The sequence below is a fragment of the Zonotrichia leucophrys genome, unplaced genomic scaffold (assembly GCF_028769735.1).
Source record: "Zonotrichia leucophrys gambelii isolate GWCS_2022_RI unplaced genomic scaffold, RI_Zleu_2.0 Scaffold_269_70819, whole genome shotgun sequence".
In the NCBI taxonomy this organism is placed as follows: domain Eukaryota; kingdom Metazoa; phylum Chordata; class Aves; order Passeriformes; family Passerellidae; genus Zonotrichia; species Zonotrichia leucophrys.
In genome coordinates, this window is record NW_026992474.1 from 1 (window position 1) to 23042 (window position 23042).

General features: G+C 59.4%; 1 protein-coding gene across 1 annotated transcript; it reads right to left on the reverse strand.

Annotated features, from left to right (window-relative positions):
• Window positions 1-235: 235 nt before the first annotated feature.
• Window positions 236-21148, reverse strand: LOC135441378 (uncharacterized; the record flags this gene model as incomplete). Its single annotated transcript, XM_064700927.1, has 19 exons — window positions 21046-21148; window positions 20387-20718; window positions 20044-20317; window positions 18985-19018; window positions 18043-18132; window positions 16749-16806; window positions 16555-16619; window positions 16356-16424; window positions 15056-15134; window positions 13880-14077; window positions 10193-10338; window positions 9888-9985; window positions 9721-9818; window positions 9296-9376; window positions 8812-9204; window positions 5050-5141; window positions 3912-3995; window positions 1686-1781; window positions 236-384 (listed from the first exon to the last, which is right to left on the reverse strand). Coding segments are annotated over exons 3-19 (1997 nt in total), but the record flags the coding sequence as incomplete, so codon positions are not given.
• Window positions 21149-23042: the final 1894 nt, after the last annotated feature.

The following is a 23042-nucleotide window of genomic DNA, read 5'->3' on the forward strand; positions in this document are numbered from 1 at the left end:
CTGATGTCCCCGATGTCCCCAATCCCCCCAGTGTCCCCAATGTCCCACCGGTGCACGTAGCCCAGCCGGTGCACGGAGTCGATGGCCCCAATGTCCCCAATGTCCCCGATGTCCCCGATGTCCCCGATGTCCCCAATCCCCCCAATGTCCCCGATGTCCCCAGTGTCCCCAATCTCCCCAATCCCCCCATTGTCCCCAATCCCCCCAGTGTCCCCAATGTCCCCAGTGTCCCCACCGGTGCACGTAGCCCAGCCGGTGCACGGAGTCGATGGCCATCACCAGCTCGGCCAGGTAGAAGCGCGCCATGGTCAGCGGCAGCCGGTCCCCAAACTTGCTGAGCAGCGTCAGGAGGTCCCCGCCGATGTAGTACTCCATCACCAGGTACTGCGGGGACATGGGGACACTGGGGACACTGGGGACACTGGGGACAGCATGGGGACATTGGGGACACTGGGGACATTGGGGACATTGGGGACATTGGGGACATTGGGGACACTGGGGACATGGGGATTGCATGGGGAGATGGGGACACAATGACAATGTAGTACTCCATCACCAGGTACTGCGGGGACATTGGGGACATTGGGGACACTGGGGACACTGGGGACATTGGGGACATTGGGGACATTGGGGACATTGGGGGGATTGGGGACATTGGGGACACTGGGGACACTGGGGACACTGGGGACATTGGGGGGATTGGGGACACTGGGGACATTGGGGACACGGGGACATTGGGGACAGCACAGGGATACAGGGACAGTGTAGTACTCCATCACCAGGTACTGCGGGGACATGGGGACACTGGGGACACTGGGGACACTGGGGACATTGGGGACACTGGGGACACTGGGACATTGGGGACAGCACAGGGATACAGGGACAGTGTAGTACTCCATCACCAGGTACTGCGGGGACATGGGGGACACTGGGGACATTGGAGGGATTTGGGACATTGGGGACACTGGGGACACTGGGGACACTGGGGACACTGGGGACATTGGGGACACTGGGGACATTGGGGACACTGGGGACACTGGGGACATTGGGGACAGCACAGGGATACAGGGACAGTGTAGTACTCCATCACCAGGTACTGCGGGGACATGGGGGACATTGGGGACACTGGGGACATTGGGGACATTGGGGACATTGGGGGGATTGGGGACATTGGGGACACTGGGGACATTGGGGACATTGGGGACACTGGGGACACTGGGGACATGGGGATTGCATGGGGAGATGGGGACACAATGACAATGTAGTACTCCATCACCAGGTACTGCAGGGACATGGGGACATTGGGGACACTGGGGACACTGGGGACATTGGGGACATTGGGGACATTGGGGACATTGGAGGGATTGGGGACATTGGGGACACTGGGAACATTGGGGACACTGGGGACACTGGGATGGCATGGGGAGATGGGGACACAATGACAATGTAGTACTCCATCACCAGATACTGCGGGGACAGCTTGGGGACATGGGGACACCGAGGTGACCCAGGGCACACAAAGGTGACACAGGTGACACGGAGGTGACACAGAGATGACACAGGAGACACAGAGGTGACACAGGTGATACAGAGGTGAGACACAGGTGACACACAGGGTACACAGGTGACACACAGGTGACACAGGTGACACACAGGTGACACGGGTGACAGGTGTGTCCCCTGACCAGGCACTGCGGGTCCTGGAAGGCGAAGTGCAGCCGCGTGATCCAGCGCCGGTCACCGCGGGCCAGCACGTCCCGCTCCTCGCGGAAACAGGACACCTGTGACAATGACAGGGACAGCGCTGGCACCTGCACTGACACCTGTGACAGGGACAGGGACAGCGCTGGCACCGGGTGACAGTGACACTGCTGGCACCTGTGCTGCTGACACCTGTGACAGGGACAGGGACAGCGCTGGCACTGGGTGACAGTGACAGTGACACTGCTGGCACCTGCACTGCCAACACCTGGTGACAGTGACAGTGACAGGGACAGCACTGGCACCTGCACTGACACCTGTGACAGTGACAGGGACAGGGACAGCGCTGGCACTGGGTGACAGTGACACCACTGCCACCTGCACTGACACCTGTGACAATGACAGGGACAGCGCTGGCACCTGTGCTGCTGACACCTGGTGACAGTGACAGCGACAGTGACAGTGACACCGCTGGCACCTGCACTGACACCTGTGACAGGGACAGGGACAGCGCTGGCACCAGGTGACAGTGACACTGCTGGCACCTGTGCTGCTGACACCTGTGACAGTGACAGTGACAGCGCTGGCACCTGCACTGACACCTGTGACAGGGACAGGGACAGCGCTGGCACCGGGTGACAGTGACAGGGACAGTGACAGCTACACCACTGCCACCTGCACTGCCAACACCTGGGGACAGTGACAGTGACACCGCTGACACCTGTGACAGGGACAGGGACAGCGCTGGCACCTGCACTGCCGACACCTGGTGACAATGACAAGGACAGGGACAGCACTGGCACCTACGCTGACACCTGGTGACAGCGACAGTGACACCGCTGCCACCTGCTGTCCCCAGAGGCCCCCAAGTGTCGTGACATGTTCCCCAACTGTCCCCAACTATCCCAAGTGTCCCCTCTGTGTCCCCGAGTGTCTGTGCATGTCCTTGTGTGTCCCCAAGTGTCCCCTGACTATCCCCATGTGTCCCCTACATGTCCCCTACATGTCCCCGCGCATCCCCTGCATGTCCCCGTGTGTCCCCAAGTGTCTCCAACAACTGTCCCCAACTATCCCCAACTGTCCCCTGTGTATCTCCTGTCCCCAACTGTCCCCACACATGCCCCACATGTCCCCAGGTGTCCCTCAACTGTCCCCAACTACCCCCAGACATCCCCACATGTCCCCAACTGTCCCCTGTGTCTCCCCTGTATGACCCCCCCAAGTGTCTCCGCGTGTCCCCAGCTGTCCCCCAGGTGTCCCCGTGTGTCCCCAACTGTCCCCCCAGTGTCCCTGTGTGTCCCCAACTGTCCCCAGTGTCCCCGTGTGTCCCTGTGTGTCCCCAACTGTCCCCCCAACTGTCCCCTCAGGTGTCCCCATGTCTCCCCAGCTGTCCCCAGGTGTCCCTGGGTGTCCCCAACTGTCCCCCCAGGTGTCCCCGTGTGTCTCCAGCTGTCCCCATGTGTCTCCAACTGTCCCCCCAGCTGTCCCTGTGTGTCCCCATGTGTCCCCGTGTGTCCCCAACTGTCCCCCAGCTGTCCCCGTGTGTCCCCAACTGTCCCCCAGCTGTCCCCCCATGTGTCCCCAACTGTCCCCCCAGGTGTCCCCAGGTGTCCCCGCGTGTCCCCAACTGTCCCCAGCTGTCCCCCATGTGTCCCCAACTGTCCCCCCAGGTGTGCCCGTGTGTCCCCAACTGTCCCCGTGTGTCCCCGTGTGTCCCCAACTGTCCCCCCAGCTGTCCCCAGGTGCCCCCAGGTGTCCCCAGCTGTCCCCCCATGTGTCCCCAGCTGTCCCCAGCTGTCCCCGTGTGTCCCCGTGTGTCCCCAGCTGTCCCCCCAGCTGTCCCCGTGTGTCCCCAGCTGTCCCCCCATGTGTCCCCGTGTGTCCCCAGCTGTCCCTGTGTGTCCCCAGGTGTCCCCAGGTGTCCCCATGTGTCCCCAACTGTCCCCCCAGCTGTCCCCCATGTGTCCCCAGCTGTCCCCCAGTGTCCTCATGTGTCCCCAACTGTCCCCCAGTGTCCCCGTGTGTCCCCGTGTGTCCCCAGCTGTCCCCCCAGGTGTCCCTGCATGTCCCCAACTGTCCCCCCAGTGTCCCCGTGTGTCCCCGTGTGTCCCCGGCTGTCCCCCCAGGTGTCCCCGTGTGTCCCCAGCTGTCCCCCCAGCTGTCCCCGTGTGTCCCCAACTGTCCCCCCAGGTGTCCCCGTGTGTCCCCACCTCTCCGCGGCGCAGCATGTCCCACTTGCTCATGATCTTCATGGCGTAGATCTGCCCGGTCTCCTTCATCCTCACCACGGCCACCTGCGGGGGACAGGGGGACACGGCAGGGTCACCAGGGCTCGGTGCCACCCTCGGTGTCCCCTGTGCCACCCCCGTGCCACCCCCTGTGTCCCCTTCAGTGTCCCCAACGTCCCCTGTGTCCCCTCAGTGTCCCCTGACCTCGCTGAACGCGCCCCTCATGATCACTTTGACAATCTCAGTGCCACTCCCAGTGTCCCTCGGTGTCCCCAATGTCCCCTCGGTGTCCCCAGTGTCCCCTTGGTGTCCCCAATGTCCCCTCAGTGTCCCCTTAGTGTCCCGTGTCCCCAATGTCCCCTGACCTCACTGAACGCGCCCCTCCTGATCACTTTGACCATTTCAGTGTCCCCAATGTCCCCTCAGTGTCCCCTCGGTGTCCCCTCGGTGTCCCCAACATCCCCAGTGTCCCCTGACCTCGCTGAACGTGCCCCTCCCGATCACTTTGAGGATCTCAATGTCCCCTCAGTGTCCCCAAGCCCCTCAGTGTCCCCTCAGTGTCCCCAAATCCCCTCTGTCCCTCAGTGTCCCTGACCTCGCTGAATGCGCCCCTCCTGATCACTTTGATGATCTCAGTGCCACCCCCAGTGTCCCCTCGGTGTCCTCAATGTCCCCTCAGTGTCCCCAATGTCCCCAGTGCCCCCTGACCTCACTGAATGCGCCCCTCCCGATCACTCTGATGATCTCAGTGTCCCCTCAGTGTCCCCAATGTCCCTGAGTGTCCCCAGTGTCCCCTCAGTGTCCCCTCGGTGTCCCCAGTGTCCCCAGTGTCCCCAGTGTCCCCTCAGTGTCCCCTCGGTGTCCCCAATGTCCCCAGTGTCCCCTGACCTCGCTGAATGCGCCCCTCCCGATCACTCTGACGATCTCAGTGTCCCCTCAGTGTCCCCTCGGTGTCCCCAATGTCCCCTCAGTGTCCTTAGTGTCCCCTGACCTCGCTGAACGCGCCCCTCCCCATCACTTTGACAATCTCAGTGTCCCCAATGTCCCTGAGTGTCCCCAGTGTCCCCTCAGTGTCCCCTCGGTGTCCCCAATGTCCCCAATGTCCCCAGTGTCCCCTGACCTCGCTGAACGCGCCCCTCCCGATCACTTTGACGATCTCGAAGTCTCCGCGCTGCAGCTGCAGCTCCTGGACCTGCGCGGCCGCCGGCTCGGCTGGGGGGAACCGAACCGGGACCAGGTCAGGGGAACCGAACCAGAACCGGGCCAGAACCGGGTCAGGGGAACCGAACCGGAACCGGGCCAGAACCGGTTCAGGGCGGGACCAAACTGGACCAGAACCAGAACCGGGTCAGGGGAACCGAACCAGAACCGGAACCGGGTCAGGGGGGAACCGAACCGGGACCGGGTCAGGGGAACCGGGCCAGAACCGGGTCAGGGGAACCAGACCAGAACCGGGTCAGGGGAACCGGGCCGGGACCGGGTCAGGGGGAAAACAGAACCAAGTAAGGGGGAACTGGAACCAGAACTGGGTCAGGGGGGACCAAACTGGACCAGAACCAGAACCGGGTCAGGGGAACCAGAACCAGGACCGGGTCAGGGGAACTGGGCCAGAACCGGGTCAGGGGGTGAACAGAACCGGGTCAGGGGGAACCGAACCGGGTCAGGGAAACCAGAACCGGGTCAGGGGGAACCGGACCAGGGGAGAACCAAATTTTGGGGGGAACTCAGAGGGAGAACCCCAGGTAATTTTTTTTTTGGGGGGGAAAGGGAGCTTGGAGAGAGGGAATTTTTTGGGGAGGGGGTTGGAGAGAGAATCCCGATGAATATTTTTGGGGGGGTCAGAGAGAAAATCCCAGGGAATATTTTTTGGGGGGGGAAATTGGAGAGAGAATCCCATGGAATATTTTTTTTTGGGGGGGGGCATAGAGGGAGAATCCCAGCAAATATTTTTAGGGGGGGGATTGAAGACAGAATCCCATGGAATTTTTTTTTTGGTGGGAGGGGCTCAGAGAGAAAACCCCAGGAATTTTTTTGGAGGGGGGTTAGAGGGAAAATCCCAGGAAATATTTTTTTGGGGGGGAGGCTTTGGAGAGAAAATCCCAATAAATTTTTTTTGGGAGGGGGCTTGGAGAGAGAACCCCAGGAATATTTTTTTTGGGGGGGGGGGGCTTAGAGGAAGAATCCCAATAAATATTTTTAGGGGGGATTGAAGAGAGAATCCCATGGGATATTTTTTTTTTTTTGCGGGGGGGTGGCTTAGAGGGAGAATCCCAGCAAATATTTCTGGGGGGGAGGAGTTGGAGAGAGAATCCCAGGGAATTTTCTTTGAGGGGGGGTCAGAGAGAAAATCCCAATAATTTTTTTTTTTGGCAGGGGGCTTGGAGAGAGGATCCCAGGAAATATATTTTTTTTGGGGGGGGAGCTCAGAAAGAAAATCTCAGGGAATTTTTCTGGGGTGGGGTGGGGGGGTTGGAGAGAAAATCCCAGGAAATATTTTTCGGGGAGGGGCTCAGAGACAGAATCCCAATAAATATTTTTAGGGGGGGGATTGGAGAGACAGAATCCCATGGGATATTGTGATTTTTTTTGGGGGGGGGGGGCGGGTTCCGGGGGCTGGATTTGGGGCTGGGGGGGTTGGGTGTGACCATTCCCGGGGGGGGTCTGTGACACCCAGGGTGCCGCGGGGGGGTTGGTTTGGGTGTTACCATTCCCTGGGGGGGGGGGTCTGTGACACCCAGGGGATTGGGTTGGGTTGGTTTGGGTGTGACCATTCCCGGGGGGGGGGTCTGTGACACCCAGGGTGCCGCGTGGGGGTTGGTTTGGGTGTGACCATTCCCGGGGGGGGGTTGGGTTGGTTTGGGTGTGACCATTCCCGGGGGGGGGGGGCTGTGACACCCAGGGTGCCGCGGGGGGGTTGGTTTGGGTGTGACCATTCCCGGGGGGGGGGGTTTGGGTTGGTTTGGGTGTGACCATTCCCGGGGGGGGGGGGGTCTGTGACACCCAGGGTGCCGCGGGGGGGGCGCCCGCAGCGCCCGCTGCCCGTTTATCCCATTTATCCCATTTATGGCCGCGCAGCGATCGCCGCCCGCGGGGGGGGGGGGAACCGGGCCCGCCGTGCCCAGAAAAGGAGCGGCGCCACCGGGGCCCCCCCCCCCCCCCGGGCACCCCCCACCGCCGGGCTACGGGGGCCGAGACCCCCCCCCAAAAAAGGGACCCCCACAAAGGGACCCCCCAGTGCCCCCCCAAAAGGGACCCCGACATTGGGACCTCCCCGAAATGACCCCGAGGTCCGGCCCCCCCCCCTCACCCCAAAAATGACCCCGAGGTTCGGGGGGGTCCCGCAGGTGTCGCTTCCCCCCCCTCCCACCCACCCGCCGGTACCGAGCGGACCCGGACACACCCCCCGGGCCGGTGCCGGTTCAGAGACCCCCCCTCAATACCGAACCCCCCCCTCGGGGCCTCACCGGGCTCCCCCACCAGCGCTTGCAGGACCCCCGGTACCGGCCCGAACCGGAGTGCCGGGCCCTGCCGGCCCGAACCGTCCCGGTTCTCCCCACCCGTGACTCCCCCGAGTCCGGTTCCGAACCCCCAGACTCGGCTCCGAACCCCCCGAGCCCGGTTCCGAGCCCCTGAATCCGGTTCCGACACCCTCCGGGCCCGGACATCCCCGGTTCCGGACACCGCCGGTCCCGAACCCCCCCAATCCCGAACCTCCCGGTCCCGGAACTCCCAGTCCCGGTCGCGGTTCCCGGTCCCGGAACCCCAAATCCCGAACCCCCCAGTCCGGACCGCTCAATCCGAGCCCCCGGTGCCGGTCCCGGTCCCATACCCGGAACCGCCCTCCTGTTCCCGGTCCCGTCCCGGTGCCCCCCAGCCCGAACCCCCCCAATCCAATCCCCCGTTCCGTTCCCGGTCCCGGTGCCCCAGTCCCGGACCCCCCCCCATTCCCGGTCCCGGACCCCCCAGTCTGAGCTCCCGTTCCGGTCCCGTTCCATTCCCGGCCCGGTGCCCCCCAGCCCGACTCGACCCCCTCGTTCCCGGTCCGACCCCCCCAGTCCGAGCCTCCATTCCGTTCCCGGTTCCCCCAGCCCGGCCCGGACCCCCCCGTCCCCGTCCCGGTCCTGTTCCCGGTCCCGAACCACCATAATCCGTGCCCCCATTCTCGTTACCGGTTCCGGTGCCCCCCAGCCCGATCGAAACCCCCCCGTCCCGGTCCCGGTTCCCCCCCCCGGTCCCAAATCCCCCCAATCCGAATTCCCGGTCCCGGTTCCGGTGCCCCCCAGCCCGACGGGACCCCCCAGTCCCGTCCCGGTGCCGTTCCCGAACCTCCCCACCCGATCCCCCACTCCCATCCCGGTCCCGGTGCCCCCCAGTCCCACCCGGACCCCTCGTCCCGGTCCCGGTGCCCCCTCGGTCCCAAAGCCCCCCAGTCCGAACTCCCGGTCCCGGTGCCCCCCAGCCCGATCGGGACCCCCCCGTCCCCGTCCCGGTCCCGGTGCCCCCTCGGTTCCTCCAATCCGAACTCCCGGTCCCGGTGCCCCCCAGCCCGGACCCCCCAGTCCCAGTCCCGGTGCCCCCCTAGTCCCGAACCCCCCAATCCGAACTCCCGGTCCCGTTCCCGGGGGAACTCCCGGCCCAGACCGACCGGACCCCCCCGTCCCGGTGCCGGTTCCTCCCCAGTCCCAAAGCCCCCGAGTCCGAACTCCCGGTCCCGTTCCCGGTACCCCCCTAGTCCCGAAGCCCCCAATCCGAACTCCCGGTCCCGGTGCCCCCCGGTCCCGAACCCCCCCAATCCGAACTCCCGTTCCCGGTGCCGCCCAGCCCGACCGGACCCCCCCGTCCCGTTCCCGTTCCCGTTGCCGTTGCCGGTGTCCCGCGTTACCCCAGCTCAGAAAGTCCCGGACGTGTCTGTCGCTGTCGCTGTCGCTGTCGTTGTCGCCGCCGCCGCCGCCGCCGTTGGTGTCCGCGGTGTCCCGCTCCGGGTCCGGGTCCCGGTGCCGGTGCCGGTGGGCGAGGCGGTGCCGCAGCCCCCCCGCCAGCCCCAGCAGCAGGTCCAGGAGGGTCTCGAGCCCCAGCGCCCCCCGGCCCAGCGCCAGCGCCCGCAGCCGCTCCCGCCGCCCCGGGGGCGCCGCCATCGCCCGGCCCGGCCCGGCCCGCACCGGGGAGGCTCCGCCGCCAGCCGGGCACCGGGGCCGGGCGCGCGCGGGCACCTCCCCCCGGGCCCGGTACCCGCCCCCCGGCACCGGGGGGAACGGGGGGGGAGGAACGGGGGCACCTGCGGGGGTAACGGGGGGGTAATGGGGGGGTGGGGACAGCGGGAACGGGACCGGGACAGCCCCACCGGGACCGGACACCGGGACCCCTACCAGGACCGGGATCCCCCCCTCGGGCCCGGTACCCGCCCCCCGGCACCGGGGGGAACGGGGGGGGAGGAGGAACGGGGGCACCTGCGGGGGTAACGGGGGGGAGGGGACACCGGGAACGGGACCGGGAGAGCCCCACCGAACCGGGACACCGGGACACCCCTACCAGGACCGGGGCACCCCCACCGGAACCGGGACCGGGACACCCCCACCGGGACCGAGACTGGGATTCCCATATGGAACCGGGACCCGGGACCTCCACACCGGGACCCCCACACTGGGACCGGGACACCGGGACCCCCACCAGGACCAGGACCCCCACACCGGGACTGGGACACCCCCACCGGGACCGGGACCCTCACACCGGGACCAGGACCGGGACAACCCCACCGGGACCGGGACAGCCGCCAGGACCGGGATCCCCCCACCGGAACCAGGACCGGGACAGTCCCACCGGGACCGGGACACCCGCCAGGACCGGATCCCCCCTCGGGCCCGGTACCCGTCCCCCGGCACCGGGGGGCACCTGCGGGGGTAACGGGGGTGGGACACCGAGACCGGACCGGGACACCCGCCAGGACCGGGATCCCCCCACCGGAACCAGGACCGGGACAGTCCCACCGGGACCGGGACACCCGCCAGGACCGGGATCCTCCCCTCGGGCCGGTACCCGTCCCCCGGCACCGGGGGGCACTGCGGGGGTAACGGGGGGTGGGGACACCGGGACCAGGACCGGGACAGCCGCCAGGACCGGGATCCCCCCACCGGAACCAGGACCGGGACAGCCCCACCGGAACCGAGATTGGGATTCCCATACCGGAACCGGGACACCCACACTGGGACTGGGACATCCCCCACCGGAACACCGGGACCCCCATACCGAGACCGGGACCCCCATACCGGAACCGAGACCGGGACTCCCCCATCGCCACCGGGACCCTCATACCGGAATGGGGACACCCCCACCAGGACTGGGACTGGGACACCGGGACTGGGACCCCCATACCGGAACCGGGTCCGGGACACCCCCACCGCCACCGGGACCCCTATAAGGGAACTGGGACCCCCATACCGGAACCGAGACTGGGACCCCCCCCCAAATTCTCACAGACTCCCCCAAAATCCTCACAGATCCCCCCCAAATCCCCACAGACCCCCAGAAATCCCCCCAAATCCTCCTAGGACCTCCCAAATCCCCAGAGACCCCCCCCAAAATCCCCCCAGACCCCGCCAAAATCTCACAGACACCCCAAATCCTCACAACCCCCCAAATCCTCAGAACCCCCCCTAAAATCCCCTCAGACCCCCCCCCAAATTCTCGGATCCCCCTGAAAATCCTGAGACCCCCCCAAAATCCTCACAGGACCCCCCAAATCCTCAGAATCTCCCAAAATCCTCCTAGGACCCCCCAAAAATCCCCACAGAACCCCCCAAATCCCCCCAGAGACCCCCCCAAAATCCCCCCAGACCCCCTAAATTCCCAAAGACACCCCAAAATCCCCTCAGACCCCCCGAAATCAGATCCAGAGATCCCAATTGAGGTTGGGGGGATTTTATTTGGGGAGGGGGTGCAGATTTGCAGATTTGGGGGGGGTGCCGTTGGTGGTGCAGTTGAGGGGTCCAGGGAGGTTTTTGGGGGGTCCTGGAGTGTCCGAGGAGGTTTTGGGGTGTCCTGGAAGGTTCTGGAAGGTTCTGGGGGTCCCCTCACGAGTACATGGTGAGCTGGAGCCACTGTGGGGGGACACCCGGTCAGAATTTGGGGGGGTTTTGGGGGTCCCTGAAGGGTTTGGGGTCACCCCAGAGGGGTTTTGGGGGTCCCTGAGGGGTTTGGGGTCACCCCAGAGGGATTTTGGGGGTCCCTGAAGGGTTTGGGGTCCCCCCTGGAGGATTTTGGGGGTCCCAGGAGTTTTTGGGGTCTCTCCAATGACCCAAACCCAGCCGGGCCATTTTGGGGTCTCCCTCCTTTACCCCCCCACCCCAAAATTCTGGGACACCCCAAAAATGAATAGGGGGGACCCCAAACCCACCTGGGGGACCCCAAACCCACCTGGGGGACCCCAAAACCCCCCCGGTGACCACTCCAGACCCCCTCCCCAGGCTGAACCGGGGATCCCCAACAGGGCCCCATCGGGAGACCACAGAGAACCATAAAGGGACCCATGGGGGGACCCCAAAAATCAGGGGGGACCCCAAAAATCAGGGGAGACCCCAAAAATCGGGGGGAGACCCCAAAAATCAGGGGAGACCCCAAAAATCAGGGAGGGACCCCAAAAATCAGGGGAGGACCCCAAAAATCGGGGGGAGACCCCAAAAATCAGGGGGGGACCCCAAAAATCAGGGGGGACCCCAAAAATCAGGGGGGACCCCAAATTCAGGGGTCTTCTCCCTGGAGAACCCCAATAAAACCCCGGGATTTTGGGGTCTTCTCCAATTTTGGGGCCCTACATCGATTTTTGGGGTCCCTCACCCAATTTTTTGGGATTTCCCACCCCCCCAAATTTTGGGATTTTCCCCCCCAAAATTTTGAGATTTTACCCCAAATTTTAGGATTTTCCCTCCCAATTTTGGGATTTCATCCCCGATTTTGGATTTTCCTCCCGGATTTTAGGATTTCCCGCCAGATTTTGGGATTTACCCCACAGATTTTAGGATTTTCCCGCCGATTTTGCGATTTCCCCCAGATTTTCAGATTTCCCCCCAAAGTTCACCATTTTCCCCCCAATTTTGCCATTTCCCCCCAGATCTTGGGATTTCTCCCCCAGTTTTAGGATTTTCCCCCAGAATTTTAGACTTCCCTCCCTATTGTGGGAATTCCTGCCGGATTTTAGGATTTCTTCCCCAAATTTTGCGATTTCCTGTAGGATTTTTGCCCTGAAATTTTAGGATTTCCCCCCTGATTTTGGGATTTTCCCCCAGATTTTTGGATTCCCTCCCAATTTTAGGATTTCCCTCCCGATTTTTGTATTTCCCTCCAATTTTAGGATTTCCCCCCAGATTTTTGAATTTCCTCCCTGAAATTTCAAATTTTTCCAAATTTTGCAATTCCCCCCCCCCAGATCTTCGAATTTCCCCCAGATTTTGGGATTTCCCCCCAGATTTTTTTTATTTCCTCCCAGATTTTTGGATTTCCTCCCAGATTTTGGATTTTCCCCCCCAATTTTGCAATTCCCTCCCAGATTTTAGGATTTCCCCCCAGATTTTTGGGATTTCCCCCAGTTTCAGATTTTCCCCTAGATTTTTTTTTTATTTCCTCCCAGATTTTCGGATTTTCCCCCAGATTTTTGTATTTCCCCCCCAGATTTTCGAATTTCCCCCCAGATTTTAGGATTTCCCCCCAGATTTTCGGATTTCCCCCCCAGTTTCAGATTTTCCCCTAGATTTTTTTATTTCCCCCCAGATTTTCAGATTTCCCCCACAATTTTAGGATTTCACCCCCAATTTTAGGATTTAACCCCCAATTTTGCAATTCTCCCCCCAGATTTTTAGATTTCCCCCAGTTTCAGATTTTCTTCTAGATTTTTTTATTTCCTCCCAGATTTTTTGATTTCCCCCCAGATTTTGCGATTTCCCCCCAGATTTTCGGATTTTCCCCCCAGTTTTGCAATTCTCCCCCCAGATTTTGGGATTTCCCCCCTGATTTTGGATTTTCTCCTAGATTTTTTTATTTCCCCCCAGATTTTTGGATTTCCCCCCAGATTTTCAGATTCCCCCCCCAGATTTTGGGATTTTCCCCCCAATTTCAGATCTCCTCCCAGATTTTAGGATTTCCCCCCAGAATTTCGAATTTCACCCCAGATTTTTGGATTTCCCCCCCAATTTTCGGATCCCCCCCCAAATTTTGCGATTTCCCCCCAGATTTTTGGATTTCCCCCAGATTTTTTTATTTCCTCCCAGATTTTTGGATTTCCCCCCAGATTTTTGGATTTCCCCCCAGATTTTAGAATTTCCTCCCAGATTTTTGGATTTCCCCCCAGATTTTCAGATTCCCCCCCCAGATTTTCGAATTTCTCCCAGATTTTCGAATTTCGCCCCAGATTTTCGGATTTCCCCCCCAATTTTCGGATTTTCCCCCCAGTTTTGCAATTCTCCCCCAGATTTTTGGATTTCCCCCCCAGATTTTCGGATTCCCCCCAGATTTTGCAATTACCCCCCAGATTTTTTGATTTCCCCCCAATTTTAGGATTTCCCCCCAATTTTAGGATTTCCCCCCAGATTTTTGGATTTCCCGCCCAGATTTTGGGATTTTCCCCCAATTTCAGATTTCCTCCCAGATTTTAGGATTTCCCCCAGATTTTTGGATTTCCCCCCAGATTTTCAGATTCCCCCCCCAGATTTTCGAATTTCTCCCAGATTTTCGAATTTCGCCCCAGATTTTCGGATTCCCCCCAGAATTTCGAATTTCACCCCAGATTTTCAGATTTCCCCCCAGATTTTGGGATTTCCCCCCCAGATTTTTTTGATTTCCCCCCAGAGTTTTGGATTTCCCCCCAGATTTTCGATTCCCCCCAGATTTTCGGATTTCCCCCCCATTTTTTTATTTCCCCCAGATTTTTGGATTTTGCCCCCCAAATTTTGCAATTCCCTCACAGATTTTAGGATTTCCCCCCCAGATTTTTGGATTTCCCCCCAAATTTCGGGGTCCCGCCCGTGTTTTGGGGGTGCCCTCACGGAACATGGCGTCGAGGCGCACGAGGCAGCTGATGAAGTTGTCGAAGTCGAGGTTCCCCCCCTCGTCCCCGTAACGACGCCCCAAAACCGCCCAGAGCGGGGGGGGCAGCCGGAACCCTGCGGGGGAGGGGCGCGCGTGACCTTTGACCCCCCAAAATTCCTTCAAACTCCACCAAAATTGGACAATTCCCCCCAAAATTGGACAATTCCCCCCCAAAATTGGACAATTCCCCCCACAAAACGGCCCCCGAATATTCTCATTTCCACCCCAAATCCCCCCACAATACCCCAAAAATAAAAATCTCCCCTCAACCCCCATTAAAAAAAAAACCCACCCAAATATCCCCCCAAAATCCCCTAAAAATGCCCCCACAAATTCCTCAAATAAAAATGCCCCCACAAATTCCTAAAAAAATCGCCCCCAAAATACCCTAAAATACCCCAAAATCCCATCAAACCTCCCCAAAAAGTCCTCAAAATCCCTCAAAACCACCCCAAAAAATCCCTCAAAACCTCCCCAAAAATCCCCCCAAAACCTCCTAAAAATCAAAAAAAAATCCCCCAAAAAGGTCCCTAAAATCGCCTTCAAACCCCCCAAAAATCCCCAAATACCCCCCCAAAAACCTCCTCAAACCCCCCAAAAAAATCCCCCAAATCCTCCAAAAATCCCCCCCAAAATCCCCAAAAAGAAAAATAATCTCAAAAAATCCCCCCAAAACCCCCAAAATTACAAAAAAAAAAATCCCTCAAAACCCCCCAAAATCCCCCTAAAAATCTCTCCAAAATCCCCTCAGACCCCTTAAAAAATCTCCTAAAATCCTCCAAAAATCCCCGAAATTCCCACCAAAATCCCCAAAAATCCCTCAAAACCCCCCAAAATCCCCCAAAATCCCAAAAATCCCTCAGAACTCCCCAAAAAATCCCCCAAAATCCAAAAAAATTCCCCAAAACTCCCCCAAACCCACCAAATATCCCCCAAAAAATCCCCTAAAACCCCCCAAAATCCCCCATAAACCTCCCCAAAAATCCCAGAAAAAACCCCAAAAATCCCCCAAAACCCCAAAAACCCCCAAAAAATCCCCAAAATCCCCAAACCTGCGGCCTCGAAGGCGCCGGGCAGCTCCTGTGGCCCGATGGTCCCCGAGCGATCGGTGTCGAATTGTTTGTACACGCACTGAGGGAAAAAACCAAAATTTTGGGGGGATTTTGGGATTTTTGGGGGTTTTTTTTTGACCTCCCGCACCCCCAAATCCCCCTCACCCCTTCCCCAAAATTTGGGGATCCTCCCAAACCCCAAAAATTCCCCCTCACCCCCTTTAAAATCATTAAATCCAAATTTTTACCCACTGCCCTTAATTAATCCCAAAAAATATTTTGGAGTTCCCAACCCCACCCCAAAAATTTTGGGGTTCCCTAAACTCCACCCTCAGGTTTTTTATGGGGGTTGGAATTTAAGAGGGGAAATTTTGGGGTCCCACCCCCAAATTTTGGGTTCCTCCCCTCGATTTTGGGGTGTCCCTGATTTTGGGGTGGGGTCCCGTTTTTTTGGGGTGTCTCCCTAATTTTGGGATCTTCCCGGTTTTTGGGATGCCCACCCAGGATTTTGGGGTTCCCATCCCGATTTTTGAGGTTCCCATCCCAAATTTTTTGGGGTTCCCACCCCCAAATTTTGGGTTTTCCTCCATTTTGGGGCTCATTATTTTGGGATCGCCCCCAGTTTTCCCCTTTCCCTCCATTTTTGGGGTCCCCTTTCACCCTGAGCACCCCAATTTGGGGATCCCATTCCACTTTAACCTCCCAGCCCATAGTTTTGGGGTTCCCAACCCAAATTTTGGGTTTTCCTCAATTTTGGGACCTCCCCAATTTTCCCTCCTCCCTCCATTTTTGGGGTCCCCTTTCACCCTGAGCACCCCAAATTTGGGATACCATTCCACTTTAACCTCCCACCCCACAATTTTGGGGTTCCCATCCCGATTTTGGAGTTCCCATTGCAATTTTTGGGGTTCCCAACCCAAATTTTGGGCCTCATTTATTTTGGGATCGCCCCCAATTTTCCCTTTTCCCTCCATTTTTTGGGGTCCCCTTTCACCCTGAGCACCCCAATTTTGGGATCCCATTCCACTTTAACCTCCCACCCCATAATTTTGGGGTTCCCATCCCGATTTTTGGGGTTCCCATCCCGATTTTTAGGGCACCCCTCACCCTAAATGTTCGGTTTTCCTCCAGTTTGAAGCTCATTTATTTTGGGATCCCCCCCAATTTCGGGGTCCCCTTTCACCCCGAGCACCCCAATTTTGGGATCCCATTCCACTTTAACCTCCCACCCCACAATTTTGGGGTCCCCCCGATTTTCGGGACCCCCCCAAAAATAAAAATAAAATTTTGGGGTCCTCACCTGCCACTTCTTGATGTTGTTCCAGAGGTACTTGAACTCCTCAAACCCCAATTTCCCGGTGGTGTCGCTCTGGGGGGGCTCGTCAAGGACATTTTGGGGTTCACCGGGGACCCCCCCATTTCCCTGCACCCCAAAACCCCTGAAAGATCCCCAAAAAATCCCCAAAATCGCCCAAAATCGCCCCAAAATTTCGGGGTACGTCCATGACGGCCACCATGCTCCGGCACGTGTCCAGCCCGAATCCGTCCGTCTTCAGGTCGGGATCTGGGGGGGTCAAGGGGGATTTTGGGGGGTCCTGGGGGATTTTTGGGGGTCCCCAAGTTCTGGAGACCCCTTGGGAGCGTCGGGGAGCCCAAAATCCCGCCCTGAACCCCGAATTTGGGGGGCACTCACGGCGGGTGACGACCCTGTTGAGGATGTTCATGAGCTCGGTGGGGCTCACCTCCATGTCCTGGGGGAAATGGGGGGTCAGGGGGGCGGGGAACCCCAAATTGGGACCCCCAAATTGTGGGGGAACCCCAAATTGTGACCCCAAATCCTGGAGAATCCCCAAATCCGCAGGGAAATCCCAAATGCTGGAGAATCCCCAAAGACTGCGGAACCCAAAATCCTGACCCCAAATCATGGGGGACCCCCAAATTCTGACCCCAAATCCTGGGGACCCCCAAATTCTGACCCAAGTCATAGAGAGCCCCCAAATCCTGCAGGAACCCCAAATCCTGGGGACCCCCAAATCCTGACCCAAATCCCATGGAACCCAAATCCCCATGGAACCCCTAAATCCTGAACCGCCCCAATCCTCAGGGAACCCCCAAACCCTGGGGAGCCCCCAAATCCTGGGAGAACCCCCAATCCTGACTGACCCCAAATCCTGGGGACCCCCAAACTCTGGGGAACGCTCAAATGCTGAGCCCAAATCCTGGGGGAACCCCAAAATCCCCATGGAACCCCTAAATCCTGATCCCAAAGTCTTGGGAACCCCCGAACCCTGGGGGACCCTCAAATGCTGAGCCCAAATCGTGAAGGACCCCCAAATCCTGACCCGAAATGATCAGCGAACCCCAAATCCTGACCCCCAAATCCTGGGAGAACCCCAAAATCCTGATCCACCCCAAATCCTGACCCCAAATCCTCACCCAAATCTGATCCACCCCAAATCCTGACCCCAAATCCTGGGGGAACCCCCCAAATCCTGATCCAAACCAGGAGTTTTCAAGGGATCGGGTGGATCCCAGTGCCCCCAGTAGACCCCAGTGGATCCCAGTGGATCCTGGCGGATCCCAAAGGTCCCAGTAGACACCAGTGCCTCCCAGTGCCTCCCAGTGCCTCCCAGCAGACCCCAGTAGATCCCAGTGGATCCCAGTGCCCCCATTGGATCCTGATGTTCCCAGATGATCCCAGTGGATCTCAGTGGATCCCAGTGAACCCCAGTGGATCCCAGCACCCCATTAGATCCCAGTGACCCCAGTGCCCCCAGTAGATCCCAGTGCCCCCAGTAGACCCCAGTGGATCCCAGTGTCCCCCAGTGGATCCCAGTGCCCCCCCCAGTGCCCCCATTAGATCCCAGTGCCCCCAGTAGATCCCAGTGCCCCCCAGTGCCCCCATTAGATCCCAGTAAATCCCAGTAGATCCCAGTGGATCCCAGTGTCCCCCAGTGGATCCCAGTGGATCCCAGCGGGTCGCTCACCTCCCCGGCCAGCTGCGTGAAGAGGCGCCGGAACTGCCGAACCTCCTCGCTCTCGTTGGCATCGACCGTGGAGATGTGGGCACGGGGGGGCTGGCAATGAATGGGGCACGGAAACGGGGGGTCAGGGACCCCAAAAATGGGACCCCAAATTCAGGGGGGCTCAGGGACCCCAAAAATGGGACCCCAAATTCAGGGGGGCTCAGGGGACCCCAAAAATGGGATCCCAAATTCAGGGGAGGGGTCAGGGGACCCCCAAATCTGGGGGAGAACAATGACAGGAGACCCCAGATCAAGGGAGGTCAGGGGACCCCAAATCTGGGGGGGAGAGACAGGGAACCCTAAATCCCTGGGGTCAGGGACCCCAAAAATGGGACCCCAAATTCCCGGAGGCCAGGGGACCCCAAAGCCAGGGGGGCCAGGGATCCAAAATCTGGGACCCCAAATCCGGAAGGGGGGATCAGAGGACCCCAAATCCTGGACCCCAAATCTGGGACCCCAAATCCAGGGGGAGGGATGACGACAGAGGACCCCAAATCCGGGACCCCAAATCCGGGACCCCAAATCCAGGGGGAGGGATGACGACAGAGGACCCCAAATCTGGGATCATCAGGGACCCCAAATCTGGGACCCCAAATCCAGAAGGGGGGATCAGAGGACCCCAAATCCTGGACCCCAAATCCTGGACCCCAAATCCAGGGGGAGGGGTGACGACAGAGGACGCCAAATCTGGGATCATCAGGGACCCCAAATCTGGGACCCCAAATCCGGAAGGGGGGATCAGAGGACCCCAAATCTGGGACCCCAAATCCAGGGTGGGTCAGGAAATGCCAAATCTGGAGGGGCACAGGGAAGGGACCCCAAATCCGGGGTGGGGGGATCAGGGGCCACCCCCGGGGGTCCCCAAGGAGGGGGGGGGGTGTCAGTTTGTCAGGGGTCACTTACGGGGGGCTCAGGGTTGTAGTGGGCGGCGGCTTCGCTGTGGGGAGGGGACAGAGGGGTCACCCCAGAGCGTCACCCCCACACCAATGTCCCCAATGTCCCCCCCAATGTCCCCAATCCCCTCCAACCTCCCCAGTGTCCCCCCCATGTCCCCAACCCCCAAATGTCCCCAATCCCCTCAATGTCCCCAAGCCCCCCAATGTCCCCAATCCCCTCAGTGTCCCCTCAATGTCCCCAATGTCCCCCGCAATGTCCCCAATCCCCTCCAACCTCCCCAGTGTCCCCCCCAATGTCCCCAACCCCCGAATGTCCCCAAGCCCCCCAATGTCCCCAAGCCCCCCAATGTTCCCAATCCCCTCAATATCTCCAGGGTCCCCAGTGTCCTCCCAACCCCCCCAATGTCCCCAAATCCCCCCAATCCCCTCAATGTCTCCAATGTCCCCAAAGTTCCCCCAGTGTCTCCAATGTCCCCAAAGTCCCCCCAGTGTCCCCAAATCTCCCCAATGTCCCCTCAGTGTCCCCTGCTCACCTGGTGGTGCTGATGACGCCCCCCAGGACCCTCAACCCCCAAATGTCCCCAATCCCCCCAAATCCCCCAAGCCCCCCAATGTCCCCAAACCCCCAATGCCCCCAAAGTGCCCCCAGTGTCCCCAAATCCCTCAAGTCCCCCCAATGTCCCCACTGTCCCCAACCCCCCCAATCCCCCCAATGTCCCCAGTGTCCCCAAGCCCCCCAATGTCCCCAAACCCCCAATGCCCCCAATGTCCCCAAAGTGCCCCCAGTGTCCCCAAATCCCTCAAGTCCCCCAATGTCCCCAACCCTCCCAATCCCTCAATGTCCCCAGTGTCCCCAACCCCCCAATGTCCCCAATCCCCACAATGTCCCCAAACCCCCAATGCCCCAATGTCCCCAAAGTGCCCCCAGTGTCCCAAATCCCTCAAGTCCCCAATGTCCCAACCCTCCCAATCTCCTCAATGTCCCTCAATGTCCCCACTGTCCCCAATCCCCCAACCCCCCCTAATGTCCCAAATCCCCCAAACCCCCCCAGTGTCCCCTGCTCACCTGATGGCGCTGATGACGCCCCCCAGGACCCCCATGGCCCCCCCGGCGCCGCCGCCCCCTCCCCCGCTCAGGAGCCCCCCCAGGACGGAGCCGATGCCCCCCGGGAGCGCCCCCCCCGCCCCTCCCCCACCGCCGCCGCCCCCCAGCAGCCCCTTGACCAGGAACATGGCGCAAACTGGGAGCACTGGGAGCGACTGGGAGCGACTGGGATGGACTGGGAAGGAACTGGGAGCGACTGGGATGGACTGGGGGGAACAGGGAGGGACTGGGGGGCACTGGGGGGACTGGGAGGGACTGGGGGGAACTGGGGGGTACTGAGGAGATACTAAGGGAACTGGGAATTACTGGGAAAGAGCTGGGGGGGAACTGGGAGCTACTGGAAGTTACTGGGAAGCACTGGGAAAGAGCTGGGGGGGGCACTGGGAAGCACTGGGAGCTACTGGGAGAGATCTGGCAGCAACTGGGAGTTACTGGGAGAGCAATGGAGGGGTACTGGGAGCTACTGGGGGGAACCGGGAGTTACTGGGAGAGCGCTGGGAGTTACTGGGAGGGCACCGGGGTTACTGGGAGGGCACCCGGGGTTACTGGGAGGGCACCGGGGCGGCACTGGGAGCACTGGGAGGGCACCGGGGTTACTGGGAGCACTGGGAGCGGCACTGGGAGCACCGGGAGCGGCTGCAAGAGAACGAGACAGCCCCGTTAGGCGACACCGGGGGGTTCCGGAGACCCCCAACCCCCCCCCGGGACCCCCCCGGGACCCTCCCGTGAACCCCCCGTGCTCCGATCCCGGTTCGGTCCCGGTTCGTTCCCGTTCGTTCCCGTTCGGTCCCGTTCCGATCCCGGTTCGGTCCCGTTCGGTGCCAATTTCCGGGACTGGGCGGGGCCGCGCTGAGTCACGGTTTGGGTAGGGGGGGGGTTGGAGAATCGGGAGGGTCCCGGGGGGTCCCGAGGGGGATTTGGGGGTCCCGGGGGGGTCCCAAAGGTCCGGGGGGGGTTCGGTACCTGCGGGAGCGGCGCCGGCCCGGAGCGAGTTCGGAACCGGAACGGGGAAAGGGGCGGGGCCACGGAGGGGGGCGGGAAACGCCCAGGGGCGTGGCCTGGGTGGGGGACACGCCCTGGGCGTGGTCAAGATTTGGGGCGTGGCTTAGAACCGTTACTAGACTGCAAAATGGGCGTGACCAACTTCAGGGGCGTGGCTTTAGAACCGTTAGTATAACTCATAGTGGGCGTGGCTTGCTTAGGGGGGGAGTGACTTGGATCCGCTGCCATAAACCACGGTGGGCGTGGTCAAAAGGGGGCGCGGCTTATAACCGTCATTGTCGCGGTCAAGTCTGGGGGCGTGGCTAATGCATTGAGTGACAGCAACACCCGCCCGTGCCTTCCGAAGAGAGGGCGTGGCTAACAGCGTGAGTGACAGCTCTACTCGCCTCATGTGGGCGTGGTTATGCAGATTACAGATGACTATTGAATGAGTGTTGATTGTGACGTCATCGCCGCGCGCCGGGACAAGATGGCGGCGCTCCGGGAGGAATTTTTGGGGTCCCCCTCCCCCACCCCACATTTTGGGTCTCCCCCTCCCAATTTTGGCCTCCCCGCCCCCCGTTTTTTGGGTTCCTCCCCCCATTCTCCCCAATTTTGGGGTCCCTTCCCCATTTTTAGGTTCCGTCCCCAAAATCTCATATTCCCCCCTCCCCAATCCCATTTTTTTGCTGCAAAAATCCCTTTTCCCCCCTTTTCCCCATTTTTCCCAATTTTCCCCATTTTTCGCCCACTTCCCCCCGTTTTCCCCGATTTTCCCCCCCATTTCCCCCCTTTTTTCCCACTTTTCCCATTTTCCCCCCAATTTCCCTCCATTTTCCCAATTTTTCCCATTTGTTTTCCCAATTTTCCTTCATTCTCCCAAATTTTCCCCCCATTTTTCCTGGTTTTCCCATTTTCTCCCCATTTTCCCCATTTCCAGTTCCCCCCCGCCATTATCTCCCCAATTTCCCCCCATTTCCTCCCCATTTATTCAAAATTTCCCCCATTTATTGCCCAATAATTCCCCATTTCCCCCCCCATTTATTCCCCATCTTCCCCCATTTATTCCAAATTTTTCCCATTTATTCCAATTTTTCTCAAATTTTCCCCCATTTATTCCCCATTTATTTCCATTTATTCCAATTTTTCTCAATATTCCCATTTTCCCATTCCCCCCCTTTTTCCCGATTTTCCCCCCCATTTATTCCCATGTATCCCCCATTTATTCCAATTTATTTCATTTATTCCCATTTTTCCAATTTTCCCCCATTCCCCCATTTATTCCCCATTTTCCCCCAATTTTTCCCCATTTGTCTCCCATTTTCCCCCCATTTTTCCCGATTTTCCCCCAATTAATTCCTCATTTTCCCCCCATTTATTTCAATTTATTCCAATCTTTCCTATTTCTCCCCATTTTCCCATTTTTCCTCACATTTATTCCAAATTTTCCCCCATTTGCCCCCCATTTTTTCCGATTTTCCCCATTTATTTCCCCCCTTTTTTCATTTCCCCCAATATTCCAAATTTTTCTCCATTTATTCCCATTTCCCCCCATTTCCCCATTTATTCCCCATTTATTCCAAATTTTTCCCATTTTCCCCCATTTTTCCAATTTATTCCCAATTCCCCCCCCATTTATTCCCCATTTATTCCCATTTTTCCCTTTTCCCCCCGTTTTTCCCCCATTTTTCCGGTACAAAGGATTTTATTGGTGGCAGAAGCGGCTCCGGGGGGGCCCATGCGGCAGCGGGGGGGGCACATTTGGGGACATTTTGGGGACATTTTGGGACATTTTGGGGACATTAAAGCCACTGACACGAGCGCGGGGTGGGGGAGGGGCGTTATTGCTACTGCGGGGGGGGGGGGAGGGGGGGGGGGGTGGGGGAGGGGCGGCCCGGGGACCCCTCCCCCACTTCGGGGCCTCTTTTTTTGGGGAGGGGTCTCAGGAGAGGGAACAAAAAAAAAAAAAAAATTAAAAA